We start from the raw sequence: 17,167 nt of genomic DNA, 5'->3' as shown, positions 1-17,167 counted from the left end.
GGAAAATTCTGGAAGGAAGCTGCAGTAATTATTTTTTTACAAGAAGAAGGTCCGGTTGGAAGGTTTTTCTCTCCAGCTCTTGATGCCAGCTGAAACCCTGGCATTTTGACCTGGCACGACTCTCATTGTATCCTTTCTTAAGGCAGCATTTTCAGCCATGAATCAGCAAAATATGTGCCGGAGCCCTCAGTCCCCACACTGTCCTGGCAGCCTCCCACCCCACCAGCCATGTTCTTGACACTAAGTTCAGAGGGGGAATCTCAGACACAGCAAAAGACAGAAACCCAGACAGGCCTATCAGGAGGCTAGAACAGGCCTCGACCCAGCTCTGGAGCCAGTTCTCGTGTATTTACACATATAACTTCACTTCCAGTTATGTGATGTGGGGCCTATAAGCATCAGTGTTTTATAAATGTGGAAACTAGACCTATTTGTTGTTGTTGTTGTGATGTGCCGTCGAGTCGCTTGCAACTCATAGCGACCCTAAACCCTGCTCTGTCCTGTGCCAATCGCACTGCCTCTGACACACCCATCCCAATTACCCCAGTCACTGAATCAATCCACCTCATAGAGGGTCTTCCCCTCCTGCGCTGTCCCCCCACCTTCCCAAGCATGATGCCCCTCTCCAAGGACATACAAGTTGTATGTATGTACAACTAGACCTATAGCAGTGAAATATCTTGTACAAGCAAAGGAGGCCTAGCTTTTAAGTCATGTCTTCTAGGATTCGAAGGGAGCTGCTGGTTGTTAAAGGAACCCCAAGGAGAGCTCTGGTGGCCTAGTGGCAAGGAGCTGCAACTACAATCCCAGAGGCGCATGGTTCGAATCTACCAGATGCTCTGCTGGGGAAGGAGGGACAATCTCCTCCTGTACCAGTCAGATCTGATTTGACGGTACACTCACACAAAAATAATAAAAATTGAAAAAAAAAAAAAAGGAACCCCAGTGGTGCAGTGGTTCAGAACTTGACAGCTAACCAAAAGGTCAGCAGTTCAAATCCACCATCCACTTAGCAAGAGAAAGATGTCTGCTTCCTTAAAGATTACAACCTCGGGGGCCTGTGGAGCAATTCTACTCTGTACTGTTGTGGACCATTGAGTAGGAACTGAACCACAGCTGAGCCCCCTGCAGGTTTTCAGAGGCGGTGAACCACATGGGAAGAGACTGCCCATCTTTCTCCCACAGAGCAGCTGGTGGATTTGAATGCCTTTGGGTTGGCATTACAACTCTTTACCACTAAGCCACCAGAGTTCCTCTAGCCTAGAGGGTCTTTATGAGTCAAAATCAATTCAATGGCAATGGGTTTGGTTTTTTGCTTTAGACAACTCGTTAATGAGGATCTTTCTCTTTCCCCATCCTCATCCTCAGAAACCCTCAGGGCTCTTAAAGGACCCGACCCTGCTTCTGCTCTGTCACTTGAGGGTCCTCAAAGGAAGCAGGGCTACACAGTCACTCCTAAAGTACAACCTGGACATCCTGGGTCACAGGACCCTGTGGCCTCCTGCTTTGACCCAAAGCTCTCTCAGCCATCCCAGCAGGCCTACTTGAAGCTTTGGATCCATGGTCACTGGTCATCCCTGGCTCAAGTTGATGCTAGGGGCATCCTGAAGTGAGCGCACGGGATTTCATGGACGTTACAGAGCTGGGAGAGCAGGGATTTGAACCTAGGGCTGTAGGGCTCCTTCCTGTGTCTGTCTGTCACTCAGGCCTCTGCAGGCCACTCCCCAGGTCCTGCCTCCTCCTAGGTGTGCCAGGCAGAGAACTTTGGTCAGGGGAGGTGATTCAAGCTTTCACAATATTCCCTGTAGAACACAGTGGAGTTGAAGGACAGGAACCCCACTTAACCTGGCACTTCCGTCCACAATCAGTTGGGAGCAAGGAGCATGGGGACAGTAACAAGAGCTAGTTTCCGAGTCCAGGCCTGGGTGGTCTGTATGTTCCTGGCATTCTATGTCACAGTCACGGCCACAGGTGAGGCTCCCTTGGCAGGCCTGCAGGGGTGGGAGTTCTGACTGGGGAGGATTTGGAGGAAGGGGCAGTAGAGTGCTAGGGCTGGAGGGGTTGGAGCAGGGGCATAGCCTGCTCAGGGGAAGGCCCTTAAAAGAGAGGACGCCAGGACTTTTCCCTCACCCCTTGCCTGATTCCCAGAGCAGCCCTGTCTGACAAATGAGTAAGCTGAGGTTCAGAGGCAGGGCATGGTGGATCCAAGTCCACACATCACAACTGTGGGTCCCAGGAGAAGCTGGGTACTTCACTTTGGCTTGGAGGGGAGTGACGGTGTGACAAGCCAGAGGAGGGAGACAAGGGTGGTTGTGGGACCATCTCACAGGGCTGCTGGGAAGCTGAACAGAAGGGCCTGGCACAACAAGTACTCAGGGAGCGAGTGGTGAGCAGATCTAAGACCATCTTCACTCTATGATCCCACGGGCTGCCTCCACCCCCGTGAAGGCTGCAGACTCACCCCAGGCCCCTCTTCTCTGCTCTCAGAGCCTGGAGCCACTCATCCTGAAGTGGATACTGCTCTGGGCCGCGTGCAAGGCCGGCAGGTGGAGGTGAAAAGCTCGGCCCGCCGGGTGAATGTCTTCCTCGGCATCCCGTATGCCCAGGCACCAGTGGGACCCGGCCGGTTCTCAGCCCCGCGCCCAGCACAGTCCTGGGAGGGTGTTCGGGATGCCAGCAAGGCGCCCCCAATGTGAGTAGCCTGGCGGAGGTGGACAAGCCAGGCTGGTTGGTGGGGAAAGGGCTGGGATAGGAGGTTGACCAGCTGACGTTCGGGCTCACCTTCTGCTCCAGGTGCCTGCAGGAAGTGGAGAGAATGAAGAACGCCAGGTTTACACTGAATGGAAAGCAACTGGTCTTCCCTGTTTCGGAGGACTGCCTGATCCTCAACATCTACAGCCCAGCTGAGACCACTGCAGGGCCTGGGAAGCCGGTCTGAAGCTATGCCTGGCCTATCCCCTCTCCATTCCTGTCCCCACCCCACCCTAGAACTCCCGACTGGTGGGTGGGCTCCTGGGCCCCCAAGACCAGGCAGTCACTGCCCCCTGGTTATCGCTGCAGGTCATGGTGTGGATTCACGGGGGTTCAATGTTAGTTGGTGCCGCCACCTCCCAAGATGGGTCAGCGCTGGCTGCCCTTGGGGATGTGATAGTGGTCACTATCCAGTATCGCCTTGGCATCCCTGGCTTCCTCAGGTGAGATGGCAAGTCAGAGAGGACCCTGAACTGCTCAGAGAGGCTGGATCACAAGAGTTCCTGGGCGTCAAGGGTGGGGACCCAGAGCCTAAATTGGGGTCTCTCAGGTAGACCTATGACCCTCTCTCTGGTGCTGCCTGGGCAGAGAAGGGTGCTCTCTGAGGCCTTACCCTGGGGAAGGAGCCCAATCAAAGCCAGAGTGTATAATGAACTTGGCCTCTTGGGTGTTTTTTTCCTGGCCTGGAGTCAAGAGCCTTGCATGGTGTCAAGAAAGAGAAGAGCGGGCTCCGGCAGCTGTCTGAGAGCCAGCCCTGGCTGACGGTCTGGCCAGACCTGCTGACACCGTGTGACAGGTGTATGTGCTCCTCACATGGCCCAGCACCAGGCTAGACCACGGGAGCACAGATCGCCCAGCGTCCAGAAGTCAGCCTGTGCTAGGTCATCTCTGTCCCTCCCTGTCCCCAGCACTGGAGACGAGCACGCACCAGGCAACTGGGCCTTCCTTGACGTGGTGGCCGCTCTGCGCTGGGTTCAGGGAAACATCGCCTCTTTTGGGGGTGACCCCAACTGTGTCACCATCTTTGGGTCATCTGCAGGTGCCATAATTGTTTCTGGCCTGGTAAGTCTGCACGCAGGGCCGTGGGGTGGCTGGGAGGGGCTCTCAGCTCCCCGTCCTCTGACAGTGCTCATTCTCTCTGCTGCACCAGGTCCTGTCCCCACTGGCTGAGGGGCTGTTCCACAGGGCCATCTCCCAGAGCGGCGTCATCACCATCGCTGGGATACTGGATTCTAACCCACTGTCCCTGGCTCAGGTCTGTGTCTTCTTTGCCCTGACACTCTGCTGGTTCCCTGTCCTGGTCCTGGGCTCCCAGAGGGACTCTCTGTTAACACAGACAAATCCACGAGGAGAGCTGAGAAGAAACAACCAGTGGGGGGCAGTCAAGGATGGCTTCCTGGAGGAGGCCTCACTGAGCATCATCCTCCCAAAAGTGGGGCCTTGGGGAGCAGCATGAAGAAGGAGGCCCCAAGTTCCCAAGTTCCCAAGCAACCAGCTGCCTGAGAGGTCTCCACTCAGACTCTGCAACCCCACCTTAGAGCCCCACTGGAAGGGCTGGAAGGGTAGACAGGGAAGGTGCTGGATGGAAACAGTATCTACAAAGGCCGGGGCTGTGCCACAGGGGACAGGTCCTGAGCACAGCCAGCCCTCAGTGAGGCGAGAACGGCACAGGGTAGGGGATGGAGCCCTTAGTGAGGGGGCTGGCAGAGTGGAGGGGCGGCACTCAAGGCCATCACGGCCTCGCCTGGCGATGTGGACTTTCTCTACAGACAGAGAGAGGCAGGTCTGTGGCACTGAGAAGGCTGAGCAGCCTTCTCAGAAGCTCACCGGGGTCCTGGGGTGGAAGGTACATTGGGGGGAGCAGCGCTGGAGTGCTTGGGGCCTGGGAAGAGGTAAGACAGGGACAACATTGTGGGGTGGGGTGGAATGAGTGGCAGTGAGCCGCGTCTGGGAGACTGGTTGACCCCAGACCTCAGCCAAAGGGAAGAGTAAGCCAGACTCCTTTACCTTTTTTGAGTACAGGGTGATTCAGGAACACAGTGAGGGCCTCAGCACGGACAAATTACCCCTTGTGGTACAGGAGGAGATTGTCCCTCCTTCCCCAGCAGAGGATCTGATGGATTTGAACCGTGCACCTCTGGGATTGCAGTTGCAACTCCTTGCCACTAGGCCACCAGAGCTCCCCTCAACTCCCTATCTTAAAAGTGCAACTCAACCTTTCACTCCTTTACCAAATTCTCCTTGTAGCAGCCACACGCCCTTGACTTGCAGCTGCCCCCCTGCCCCCCTCCCCTTGGCTCCTGGACTCAGCCCTGTCCCAGCCTCCGAATTACCACCCCAGACTTTGCCCCCACTTCTGCAGTCCCTCTACGAACCCTATCTGAATTCCTTGTTTATCCTGTAACACTTTGTTGGCACCTTTAGCTCTGGGGAGATGACAGCCCTGTTCTCACAAGGACAAAAAGGACCTTTGTCACACACACAGAGGTCATGATAGTTCAGTGTGATTGGGGACACATAAGATGGCTTGAGAGACCACTTGTCCTGGTGGGCTGTGATCTTAGACTTCACCAACCACAGACTTGTCCTCTCCTCCTGGAAGCAAAGGACCAGGAGGTGGGGGTGGATGCCTGCAAGGGACAGAGGAGACTTTTGCTTGTCCCCAGGACTTCGCAGACTCCTTGGGCTGTAGTTCCTACCCTGTAGCTGAGATGTTGCAATGTCTTCGGCAGAAGACAAGTGAAGAAATGATCCTCACCAAGGATTCCCGCCAGGTATGCTCTCCTCTTTTTGGGGGAGTGGTGGTCACCAGCACAGAGGGGGGCCTTGTCAACCACCTACTGGAGTAAACGGGCAGTCAGGGCTCTGGGGTGAGGCCTGGTACAGGCTCCCCACAAGAGGAATAAACAGTGACCCCAGCAAGACGTGGGGCCTGAGTGGAGGACCATGACCAGACCTCAGAGCAGACCTGTCTTCTAGAAGAAGCTTGTCTGGACACCCCAGTGGCCTGTTGTCCCAGTGCCCCCTTGGAGCCACGAGTCCTGGTGATTCGCATCACTTCCCTTCCTAGGTCAGCAGCTCAGACACATTCCCTGGCCTTGCTTTTTCCTGCAGAAAATTTCAGTCATGCCCTACACCATCGATGGTACCTTCTTTCCCAAGAGCCCCAAGGAGCTCCTGAGAGAGAGGAAGTTTCGCCCTGTGCCCTTCCTCATAGGCATCAACAACCATGAGATGGGCTGGCTCATTCCAAAGGTGAGTGTCCTCCAGCCCTTGTGCCCTCCAAAGCCCTGCCCTGGCCAGTCCCCTGTCATCCTAACATCATCATCCAGCAGAACAGATGTTCATGTAATGCTCATTTGATAGGTGAAAAATCTAAGGTGCAGGGAAGTTTAAAGGACTCATCCAAGGTCACTCAGGTAGGGCTTCACTTTCAAAAAGCACGTGCTTTCTGCTTGAGGACCAAGCTTTTGCACAAAGTAGCCTTCTAGGTAGGGTTTGAACATCCAGCTTTGGAGTCTAGCTTACACATCAGGTTCTGAGAAACTGGCTAGTGTGACTCCGTACATGAGAGACTGACTGGTATCTGATATGTCAGCAAGTTTAAAAATTCTCCTCTCATTAAGATTTACAGCATTTCATTAAGATTTACTGCATCAGAAACCTGACAGAGGGAGAGTTGTTATGAGTCAGAATTGACTAAATAGCAATGAGCTGAGTTGGGCTGATAGAAATACACTTAAACCACATAGGATGCTATGAAATCAGCAGGCAAACGTAAAATAAAACCTGTAACTCTAGGGGGAAAACCAAAGGGATCATCTCATCCCAGTGTTCTTGCACAAGAGACATTTTGGAGGCTTCTGTTTTTTTTTTAGCACTGAAGAGGACAGTGCAGTGAACACAAACGTGTCCATGGTGACTTATTCCTTTGGAATCAGTCCCCAGTGGATGTCCAGATGCATGCTGGAGAGAATGTGTGTTTCTTTAGTGACAAAAAGGAGTTAAACAGTCCCCCAAACACTTGCCCCACCCACCCACAGTTGCAGCTGCCCTGAAAGTGGAAGTGAGGGCAAAGCAACACAGCTGGTTCTCTCAGACTGGCCAAACCTGCGTGGTGCAGAATACAGGGCTTGTAGCCAAGGATGGTCCTCAGAGCCTGGATGGCTCAGGGGGAGTCTTGCCTCAGTTCTGAGGGGGACATTTCCCTGCACTCTGCTTGCGACCCACATGAACACAATTACATTTTTAACCAAGTGGATGTTGTGTGAGAACCCTGAGAAGTGAGAAATGAAGTGCTGGGCTGCTAATAGGTCAGCAAGTGATCCCAGCCACTAGTTGCTCCTGTAAAGACTTAACCCCCTCAATCCCTCTTGGGACAGTTCTGCTCTGTCCTCCAGCAAGGATCACTGGGTCCGAATCTACTCAGTGGCAGGGGGTTAGGCACTGAGTAAGGAGTCCTGTTTGCACTGTGGTTAAAACACTTGGCCGCTAACTTAAAGGCTGGAGCCACTCCACAAGAGGAAGGTGAGATCTGGAGCCTGGGTGACCCCATCGGCAGTCTACTCCCTCCTAGAGAGCCGCTGTGCGTTAGAACTGACAACAAGGTGCCTGTGTCACTTAGATTCATACAACTGCTATCACCATCTAATTCCAGAGTGTTCCTAGTGCCCCAGAAAACAACCTTGTACCCATTAGCAGTCACTGCCCTTTCCCCGCTCTCTCAAGCCCCCAGTGTCCATTAATCTACCGTCTGTGTATCTGTCTTCACGGCACATCTCCTGTAAATGAATAACACAGTATGTCGGTGCTGCGGCCTGACTTCTTTGGCCTAACACCATGTGTTCAAGATTCACCTCTATTGTAGTATATATTCGTATTCCATTCCTTTTTTACTCTACACAGTAATATGGAAGCTCTGGTGGCCCTAGTGTACAGAGACTTGCTCTACCACCTCAAAGGTTCAAATCCACCAGCTGCTCTTTGGGAGAAAGATGGGCAATAGCCTCCTGTGCAATTGATTGCCTCTCAGAAGCCTTTAGAAGGTCAGCTATGAGTTGGTTCTGCCTTGATGATAATGAGAGATTAATATATTCTAGCAGTGTCTAGTAGTAGTAGGTGAGTCTGCTTCAGGCCATAGTCTTTCCGATCACTAGCTATGCATCCAAGATCTGGACAATGAACAAGGATGACAGAAAAAAGAACTGATGCTTTTGAGCTGTGGTGTTGGAGAATAGCACTGAACATCCCAGGGAGGGCCAAGAGAACAAACAGCTTTGTCTTGGAGAGGGTGCAGCCAGAATGCTCTTTGGAGGCAAGAATGATGAGGCTTCGCCTCACTTACTTTGGACATGTTGCTAGGAGGGGCTATTCCTTGGAGAAGGACATGATGCTGGGAAGGGTGGAGGGTCGGCAAAGGAGAGGAAGACCCTCAACCATGTGGATTGACACAGTGACTGCTGCAATGGGCTCTTGTGTGTCAGGAAGTGTAAGGATGGTGCACAATAGAACAGGATTCAGATCTTTCGTTCAAAGGGTCGCTATGAGTCATACTCGACTTGATGGCACCTAACAACAACTACAGTAGTAGTGTATGGAGTAATATGAGTGCTACTGTAGTGCACAGATGTATCATGTTTTGTTTATCCAGTCATCAGTTGATAAGTGTTTGGGTTCTCTGTACAGGAACACAACTGATGTCTACTTATGATTTTGTAGACTTTTTTTCCATTTTATACTTTTTTGCATATTTTTTAAAATTATTATTAAATTTTATTAGTTTTAATGAACATTTACAGAGATTTTGGGTTCTCATTCATTCATGGTTGCACTGTTTTCTCTACTCTCCTCCCCAGTTCGTCTTCTTCCCCCCCCCCGAATGTCTGTTTTAATTGTCCAATTGCCACAGTGCTTGTCAAAGCCAGTTCTGATTAATCTACTTTGTCAGTGTGTCCTTTGCCATTCCCTATCACTCCTCCCTGAGAAAGACTTCACCCTGATTCATAAGGAAACGGGGATGGCGTATTCTCTTAGCTACTTCCTGCTGAAAAGGGACGCTGTGGGTTTCAGGGTGAAGATCTTCTCTCACTACTCTAAAGGGCCCCTTTGGCAGTTGTAGACTTTTTTTTTTAAATTTTGCTCCTTTAACTCCTGTGGACTAAGTTTAGCTCTTTTTTTTCCTGGTGAAGATTAACATCTGCACTGTTCATATTCACTCATCTGAGAATGTTCTGTTCTCACAGCAATTAACAAAGAGCCTAGTATTAACAAGGGAGCCCTGGTGGCTTAGTGGTAAGGAATTGCACTGCCAACCCAAAGGTATATGTTTTGAACCCACCAGCTGCTCCATGGAAGAAAGATAGGCAGTCTCCTCCCATTGCTATTACTTCCTCTGAAAACCCACCAAGAGGTCAGTTATGGTCACTTCTGACTTGCTGGGACAAAAAGCATCAGTAATAAGGAATGAACTGTGATTTTACCAGTGCTTACTCTGGGTCAGGGCCTTCGGATGTTTTCACCCACATATTCCTCACAACAATCTTCAGTCTCTGCGTGCCATCAAGTCAACTCAACTCAAAGCAGCAGCTCTATGGACAACAGATCCGAAGCTTGTTCCATCCCTTTTCGTCCTCAGGGTTGATCGTGCCCATTGCTACGGTCACCGTGTCTGTCCATCTTGTCTTCCTTTTTATTTCTCTGACCCCTTCCCACCTTGATGTCTTTTTTCCAAGGACTGGCCTCTCCTGACAACATGCCCAAAGTATGTGAGATGGAATTGCACCATCCTTACTTTTCTTTTTTTTTTTCCCATTGACATTTTAACTAAAGTTTACAGCTTGGATTTCCATTCATTCAGTGTTGCACATTTTTATCCCTACCCCCCCAGTTCACTTTTCTCTTTAAAAAGATTCTTTCATTGTTGCACAATTTCCTCCTCTTTCCCCCACCCCCAGTCTACTTTTTAAGGAACACCCTGATTGCATTTCCTCCTTGACACACCTGTTCGTTCTTTTAGCAGATTAGTATCCTTCACCAGCACCACAATTCAAAATCATAGAGAGGCAAGTTACACCCATGAAATTTTTAAAAAGTGGAGGTTAATTAAGTACATCTATGTATTTTAACAAAATAAAAATTTTATCCAGATGGAAAAAAAAAAGTGGAGGTAAGTAAGTTACCCAAGTCACGCCCTAGGATCCCAAGTTGGAGCTGGGATTTGAACTCAAACAATCAAGCTTCAGAGTCTGTGCTCTTAAAGCGGTGTCATATAAAACATTTAATGTTTCCAACATGCTCTGCAATTGCTATCTGGTTGGTTTTGGGGGAGTTTGATGTTATTCTATGAAAATGTGGAGCAAATTCTCTCTCTTTCCCCTTTCTGTCCTTACGCCAATGGATTACCCATTGTGTTGTTTTGTTTCTCAGTGACTCTACCTTGGTGTGTTCACTGACAGGTTAGGCCACTCCTGAACGGAAGCACTGGGATGAGCCTGCTCACCTGCCTCTGCCTGAGGGCTGGGGACAATGGTCACTGAGAGAGACTTGATGTCCCCACAGGGCTGGGGATTACTGGACCAACTGGAGCAGATGAGCAAATATGACATTCTGAACAGACAGAAGCTCCTAATTTATGACACGGTGAGACGAGAGGGAGGCCGGGGGGGGTGCCCCCCAGCGTGGTCTCTGCCCCTGCTTTCCAGCACCACAGCTGCCCCTCCCATCAAGTCTTGTCCAACTGCTGAATATTAGCAGACCCTTTAGATGTGAGTCAATGTGGTTCTCAAAGAAAGATTCTCCTCGTCATCCTCATCCTTGCCGTCACAGAGTCTGCCTCAAAAGGACGACATGCGAAGTGCTAGTCCCTGTGCTGAGCACTAGGATAGCCATTTATCTCTCAATCTTTGTGGCAATTCTTTGAAGCAGGAGCTTCATGATGCCCATTTTACAGATGAAAAAACTGAGACTCAAGGTCTCAGGGAGAGGAGGGAAAGGACAAAGGCAGGGCTTCAGCTGGCTCTGTCTGATCCCAGAGCCCCAGCTGTTGAAATCAATTTGCCCTGGAGAAAATCCTGACCCTGGTCATTCCCCCCACAGTTATCCTAATCCCTCTGAACCCACTGGTTCATCTGTAAATGGGGATGATATGCCCTCTGCCCCAGAGCTGTTGTGAAGACACTGGGCCCTGTATGTGAACAGCCCACCCCCAGAGGGAATCAATCTATGTATTTCCCTTCCTTAAAACCCTTTGGTCTTCCTGTTCACGTCATCCCTCTCTCCAGAGCTGAGGTGGCCTTCACCATTTGTCCTCTCATTTACTTCTTCTTAACTGTATCTGAGCCCCCGGACCATGTCAGACCCTACACTGGTGACTTCATATCTGCTGCCAAATGATCTTGCCAGACAGGAAATTACTTTTTCTGAGAGGCTTGGTGACTTGGATGAGGTCACATGGCCAAGCAGTGGTCGCAGAGCTGGGATCTGATTCCAAATATGAGCTCATCTTGCCCAGATTTCATCTAGGGCCTTCAGATAAACAGGAAGGCTACAGGAAGGGCAGTGGGGAGGGCCTGGGGCTTTTTGGGAGTGTTTGTCATAGCCATGGGCCCTGAACAGCCTAACCCTGGCCTCCTGCCATAGGACATCCCTCCTGAGCTGATGATCACCACCCTAGATGAATACCTACCCCATAGCTCCGACCTGAGGAACAAACACGATGCCTTTCTGGACTTGCTGGGAGACAGTATCATCGTCTTTCCCACCTTGAACTTCTCAAGAAGTCTCCGAGGTAAGCTTAGCCCTGTCCATCTGCCCTGCTACTTTCAGTCTGGCTCAGAATCTGAACCCTCCAAGGTGACATGGCAGGGATAGGGTGCAGGCTCTTCCTGGTACCCCACGTCCACCACCAGCCCCACACCCCGCTTCCTCTCTGGGATGCATCAGCACCATCATGAGAGCCGATCGCAGCAAGAAACTTTGAAGGGAAAAAATGCAAACACCAAACCTCAGAAAGGTGAGTGAACTGGCAGTGGTCACCCAGCTGGCTTCTCACCAATCCCTAGGGATTCAAAGATGGACAATTTCCTCTGCTTTTGGCACCCCAGAAGAAAAGTCTTGCTTTCTTTTGGTTTGGAAGATATTCCCTGCTGGCCTGCGCTGCCAACCCAGAGACACATGGTTTAAATCCATCAGCTGCTCCATAGGAAAAAGACAGATAATCTCCCTCTGTACTATTTTACTGCCTCTAAAAACCCAATGGAGGATCAGCCAAGAGTCAGTTCTGACTTGACAGCACTTATCAAAGGTCCTAGAAAATCTTACATTTCAGCGAGCTCTGGTGGCCTAGTGGCAAGAAGTTGCACTGCAATCCCAGAGAATCCACCAGATGCTCTGCTGGAGAAAGAGGGACAATCTCCTCCTGTACCAGTCCGATCCAATTTGACAGTACACACACACACACACACACACACACACACACACAAATGGGGGGTAAAGGTCACATTTCTTCCTGTGTAGCCTTGTGTAAGAGACAAAAAAACCCTTCTGTGCCTCAGTTTCCTCATTTGTAAGACTGGGAGAATAATGGAATCTCATTTACAAGACTAGGAAGTGAATGGAGATTAAATGGATTAAACCACATACAGCACACAAAACAGTGTCCAACACCTCATGGTGATTAGTGAATGCTCTCTGCTAATCACTTGGTCATCATTATTATTATTGTATTGATACGATGGACTGGTCCGGCCAGAAGCAGATCGTAGCCAGGCTGTGGGCATCTAACTCAGATCCCGACCTTTCTCTGCAGATTCTGGGTGCCCTGTCTTTTTTTATGAGTTCCAGCATCGACCCAGTTCTTTTGCAAAAATCAAGCCAGACTGGGTGAAAGCTGACCATGGGGCTGAGATGGCCTTTATGTTTGGGGGCCCCTTCCTCACGGATGAGCGTTCCATTTTGGGTGAGGATGGACCTGCAGCCCCCAAGGCACCTGACTCCAAGGCTGGGGGAGGGGAGTACAGGGACAGACGTCTTGGGTCAGCAGCGGGGAGATTGAGGTGTCTCCACTCCCCACTGGAGCCTGACACCATCTGCCACCTCTACCAGCCTTCCCAGAGGCCACGGAAGAGGAGAAGCAGCTGAGCCTCACCATGATAGCCCAGTGGACACAATTTGCCCGGACAGGGTAAGAATAAGTGGCATGCCTGATCTTAGAGTCTGCCCCCAGAGCTACCCCCACAGGAGACCTTGGCCCTCACCCGTTCCTCCCTTCCAGGGACCCCAACGGCAAGGGACTGCCTTCTTGGCCCCTCTTTGACCAGTCGGAGCAATACCTGGAGATCAACCCAGCACCAAGGGTTGGTCAGAAACTAAAGGAAGCCCGGATGAAGTTCTGGGCAGAGACACTCCCCAACAAGATCCAGCAGTGGAAGCAGAAGCAGCAGGACTGGAGGGCCCAGGAGGAGCTCTGAGGTGGCCTGGACCTGCTTGGCAGGATGACTCCAAGAGGTGACAGCCTCCTCCGAGGACCAAGGGGTACTTCGTCCATGTGATGTCCCTCCTCATCAGCCCTCTACAGCTGGTGTTGTTCCCCCTTTTGAAACATCATCAAGCTGCTTCTCTCCTTTGGACCTCTGCAGACTTTTCTGTCTCTTTGGAGTACCTACCCCACGTCATTATGACAAGTTCTAGCTCATGTTCAGGTTTTCCCAAGAGTCCCCTCTTCCAGGAAGCCTTCTCTGATTTCTCTGGGCTGCCTGACCCTGAGTCTGCATTTAGAAGCGCACAGCTGATCCTAGGGTGGCACCTTCTGAGTTTGTGTCTCTCTCCTGATCTGAGAAGCTCTCTGAAATTGAAGCTCAGTGTGACCCCCACTATGTGTCGCCCACACCAGAACTGGGGATGTTTGGTGAATGAGTGAAAGACAAAGAGAGATGATGTGGATGGTGGGTTGCTGGACTTGAACCCAGGCCCTTGAGGTATCAAAACCATCCTCAGTCCCACACAGATGTTGGACTCAAATCTGAATGCTGGACTCTAAAGGCAAAGGGTGTGGAGAGTCCTAGAGCATCAGGGAGACCCAACCTAGAGCAGTTACCTACACTTAGATATCTTAGCCTTAGACTGGGGATAAGTAGGATCCTAGGCCCACAGGTCTCATCCATTCTGCTGGCCTAGGCCCAAGCACAGAGTCCAGCAGGAATACCCTGGTCAGACCTGAGCTAAGAACCTCCCAGCCCTACTGCCCGAGCTGAGGCCTGACTGGTGTCTCTCTCTCTCTCTCTCTCTCCTTCCCTTCTAGGGGAGGTTGGCTTCTGGGGAAGAACTCAGTATAACCCCAGAGTGCTGACCAGGACACCGGCCTACAGTAGAGGAAGACGTCTGATCTAGTGCATTAGTCAGGCTGTTGTCACAGGGAAAAGAAGGCACTCGGGCTGTAAAAGATTGTCTAGGGACATACTTTTTCTCTTTGAGAATCAATGCACTGTTCCCATGAACATTTGGATTTTAATACATGTCAGTGATTTCTCATGTTCCCACTATCCCATTCCATCAACTCCTATCTCATATACTCATCCTCAACCGGATCAAGTTTTTGGCTGCTGATAGGAAGCAGCTGCAGCTGGGACAGTCCTGTTCTGGAAAGACCGGCTCGGTCAGGAACAGTGCCAGAGGGGTTCCGCACCCTTCCTCCTCTGCTCCAGAGCTCCTCTCCTGGCTGTCACCCTTAGGACGAGTTCAAGTTCTTATTGAAGGCCTTCCATTCTCATCCAGGATGGACAGACCCAACCCTCCACCAAGGCCTAGCCCTGTCCCCATAAGCTGGTAGAGAGACTGAAAAGTGAACAAGTTCCAGTAACAATGCATTTCTGGGAATCTGAAGGGCTGTGGAGACAGACCCAGGCTTGGATGGACAGGGAAGGAGGGACATCTAAGCTGAGACCTGCAGGACAACAATTCCCCAAATGTGCAGGCCAGAGCAGTTGGTGGGAAGAGATTTCATTGCAGCAGGAGTAAAAGCCCCAAGACTGAGCTGTGTTGAAGGAACATAGTTCTGTAAGACTGAATGGGTAGAAGAGACAGCCTGTGAGGGGGCTGGGTTACAGTATGGGCATGGGCTTAAGAAGAGTGGAGAACCAAGGAGTGGTTCCAACCAGGGTGTGACATGGTCAGATTTTCCAGGAAGAGGGTGGTGAGAGGGGGGCAGAGAGCAGAGAAGAGCCTGAGCCGGCTTACAGGTAGATGGAGAGAAATGAGTAGGTTCTAGATTTAGAGTTCAAAGACAAACCTGATGATATTGGGACGCATGAGGAGGGGAAGGAAGACTCCCCTGGTAGCCTGCAGGTGAGCAAAGTGGAAATGACACTTAAGGGCCAGGTTTCCGTCAAAGCTGGGTGAATGAAAGCGTGAAGGTGCCCCATATTCACAAATGTGCCTCTCAAAGCCTCGTAGCCACCAAAGAGGATTATTACGGACTTTGATGTCACCATCAGCCCTGGGGAGGGTGGGTGAGCCTTCTGGAGAGGTTTTAGACCTGGTCCACCACTAGCCTCTCCCAGGTCCTAGATCTCCATATAAGAGAGAGGGAATGGTTTGGCACCATCTCCAACAGCTCGCTGAAATGAGCACTCCCCAATTGGTGTTCCTGGGAGTCCATTCCTCTTGCCTGCTGGTCTCTCTTGTCTGGGTCACTGTCCCTGCCAGCTTCTGTGCTTGACTTGTGGTCTTGCCTTGAGGACCCAGAAATCACACAGAGTTGAAGAATGTACACGAGAGACAATACAGGCTGAGCAGTGAAGGTTCTGCAGAATGCAGAATGCAGAATGCCCTGAACCCAGGCGGTCTCTCTGCGGGATCCCAGGGAAGGGCCATGTGAGCATCCTGAGCGGTATGAGCACCAGGGGGCGCTCCAGGGTCAGCTGCGCTCACCTGGCTGGCCACATGGTGTCAGCCGACTCTCTCGTTAGGCAGGAGCAAGGGTGTTCATACCCCAAGTTGCTAACTGGTCAGTTGCACACATGCACATTCATGGAGAGGGCTCCTATCTACCCTGCAATTTACTGGATGTGGATCTTTGAGCAAGATTTTTAGCTTCTTCCTTCCTCAGTTTTCCTAGCTGTAAAATGGGATAATGATGGTAACCCTCCCTGTCTCTTTTATGGGGCAGCTATGATCACTGGAAGGTACTTGTAAAATGCCTATAAGAGTGCCAGACACGCGGCTAATAGTCAAGAAATGCTCTTCGGGATAGATAAGGAGGCGAGGCCAGTTGTTCCACCTGAAGAAAAATCATAGGACAACCCAACTGCGACACAAAAATTCAGAGATATTTTTCTTTCTTTTTGGCAGATGTAGGGGTGACCTTAGTTTCCTAGTGCTACTATAACAGAAATACAAGTGGAGGAGTGTAACAAACAGAAGTTTATTCTCTTAGTGTAGGAGGCTAGAAGTCCCAATTCAGGGTGCTGGCTCCAGAAGGCTTTTTCTCTGGTAGTTCTGGTGCAAGGCTCTTGCATCTTCAGCATCTGTCCGACCAGCATTCCCTGTGCCTCGGCCTTGCTCTGGATGGAAGGCCTGCCCAGCACAGGGACGGGGTCTGATGGGTGTACTCCACAACTGATTTTCTCTCATGATACTGAGCTCTCCCCTTTCTCTGCTAGCTTCTCTCTACTTATCTCTCTCCTAAGACTGATAATATAGTCTATACCCCGGAAAAATTCCTCTTACTCTAAATCAAGTTGTAATGGAAATAGGGAGTAAAATTCTACACTTCATACTTTGGTGACTGCTTGGTTTATCAGATTACAGCGATCATTACAAAACCTCCAAGTTGTTCTTGTTGTTATGTGTCCTCAGGTCAACCATGACTCATAGTGACCTGTGCAAAATAGCTTTGAGCCCTGCTCTGTCCTGGAGCAATCTCACTGTCTCTGATACACCTACCCTCATTACCCCAGTTACTATGTCAATATATCTCATCCAGGGTCTTCCTCTCCTGTGCTGTCCCTCCACCCTTCCAAGCATGTCTTTCTCCAGGGACTAGTCCCTCCTGGCCACATGCCCTAAGCATTTTGAAATGGAGCCTCAAAATCCTTGCCTCCAAGGAACGGCTTGGCTTCACCCTCTCCAGGACAGACCTGTTAGTTCTCTTGGCAGTCCATGATGTGTTTGGTACTCCTCTCCAGCACTACAACTCAAAGGCATCATTGCATGTACATATTATTAGGGGACACAATTCAACTCCTCCACATCAAAATACGCCTCAGAGGTGTGACTCCCCAGGAATGGAGCTCTGTGAGTTTTGCAGGAGCAGGCTGATTGCTCTCAGGAAAGCCATGGTCCAAGGTCCTGCCCATTATTTTCCAATTCTGGGCCTTTACATTCCTTGTCTAGATATTGGTAGACTGTGTATTTATATATA

General features: G+C 50.6%; 1 protein-coding gene across 1 annotated transcript; it reads left to right on the top strand.

The window, feature by feature from the left end:
• Positions 1-1,883: 1,883 nt before the first annotated feature.
• On the top strand, positions 1,884-13,217 carry CES3 (carboxylesterase 3). The gene is made up of 13 exons (XM_006878902.1): positions 1,884-1,971; positions 2,488-2,692; positions 2,794-2,932; positions 3,061-3,194; positions 3,660-3,813; positions 3,902-4,006; positions 5,418-5,525; positions 5,866-6,006; positions 10,309-10,389; positions 11,389-11,536; positions 12,557-12,706; positions 12,853-12,931; positions 13,022-13,217. Exons 1-13 carry the CDS (start codon positions 1,884-1,886, stop codon positions 13,215-13,217), a joined length of 1,728 nt encoding a protein of 575 aa, XP_006878964.1.
• Positions 13,218-17,167: the final 3,950 nt, after the last annotated feature.

Source organism: Elephantulus edwardii, unplaced genomic scaffold (assembly GCF_000299155.1).
Source record: "Elephantulus edwardii isolate Elephantulus edwardi_28Jun2011 unplaced genomic scaffold, EleEdw1.0 scaffold00001, whole genome shotgun sequence".
Taxonomy (NCBI): Eukaryota; Metazoa; Chordata; class Mammalia; order Macroscelidea; family Macroscelididae; genus Elephantulus; species Elephantulus edwardii.
This window is presented reverse-complemented; position numbering and strand designations above follow the sequence as displayed.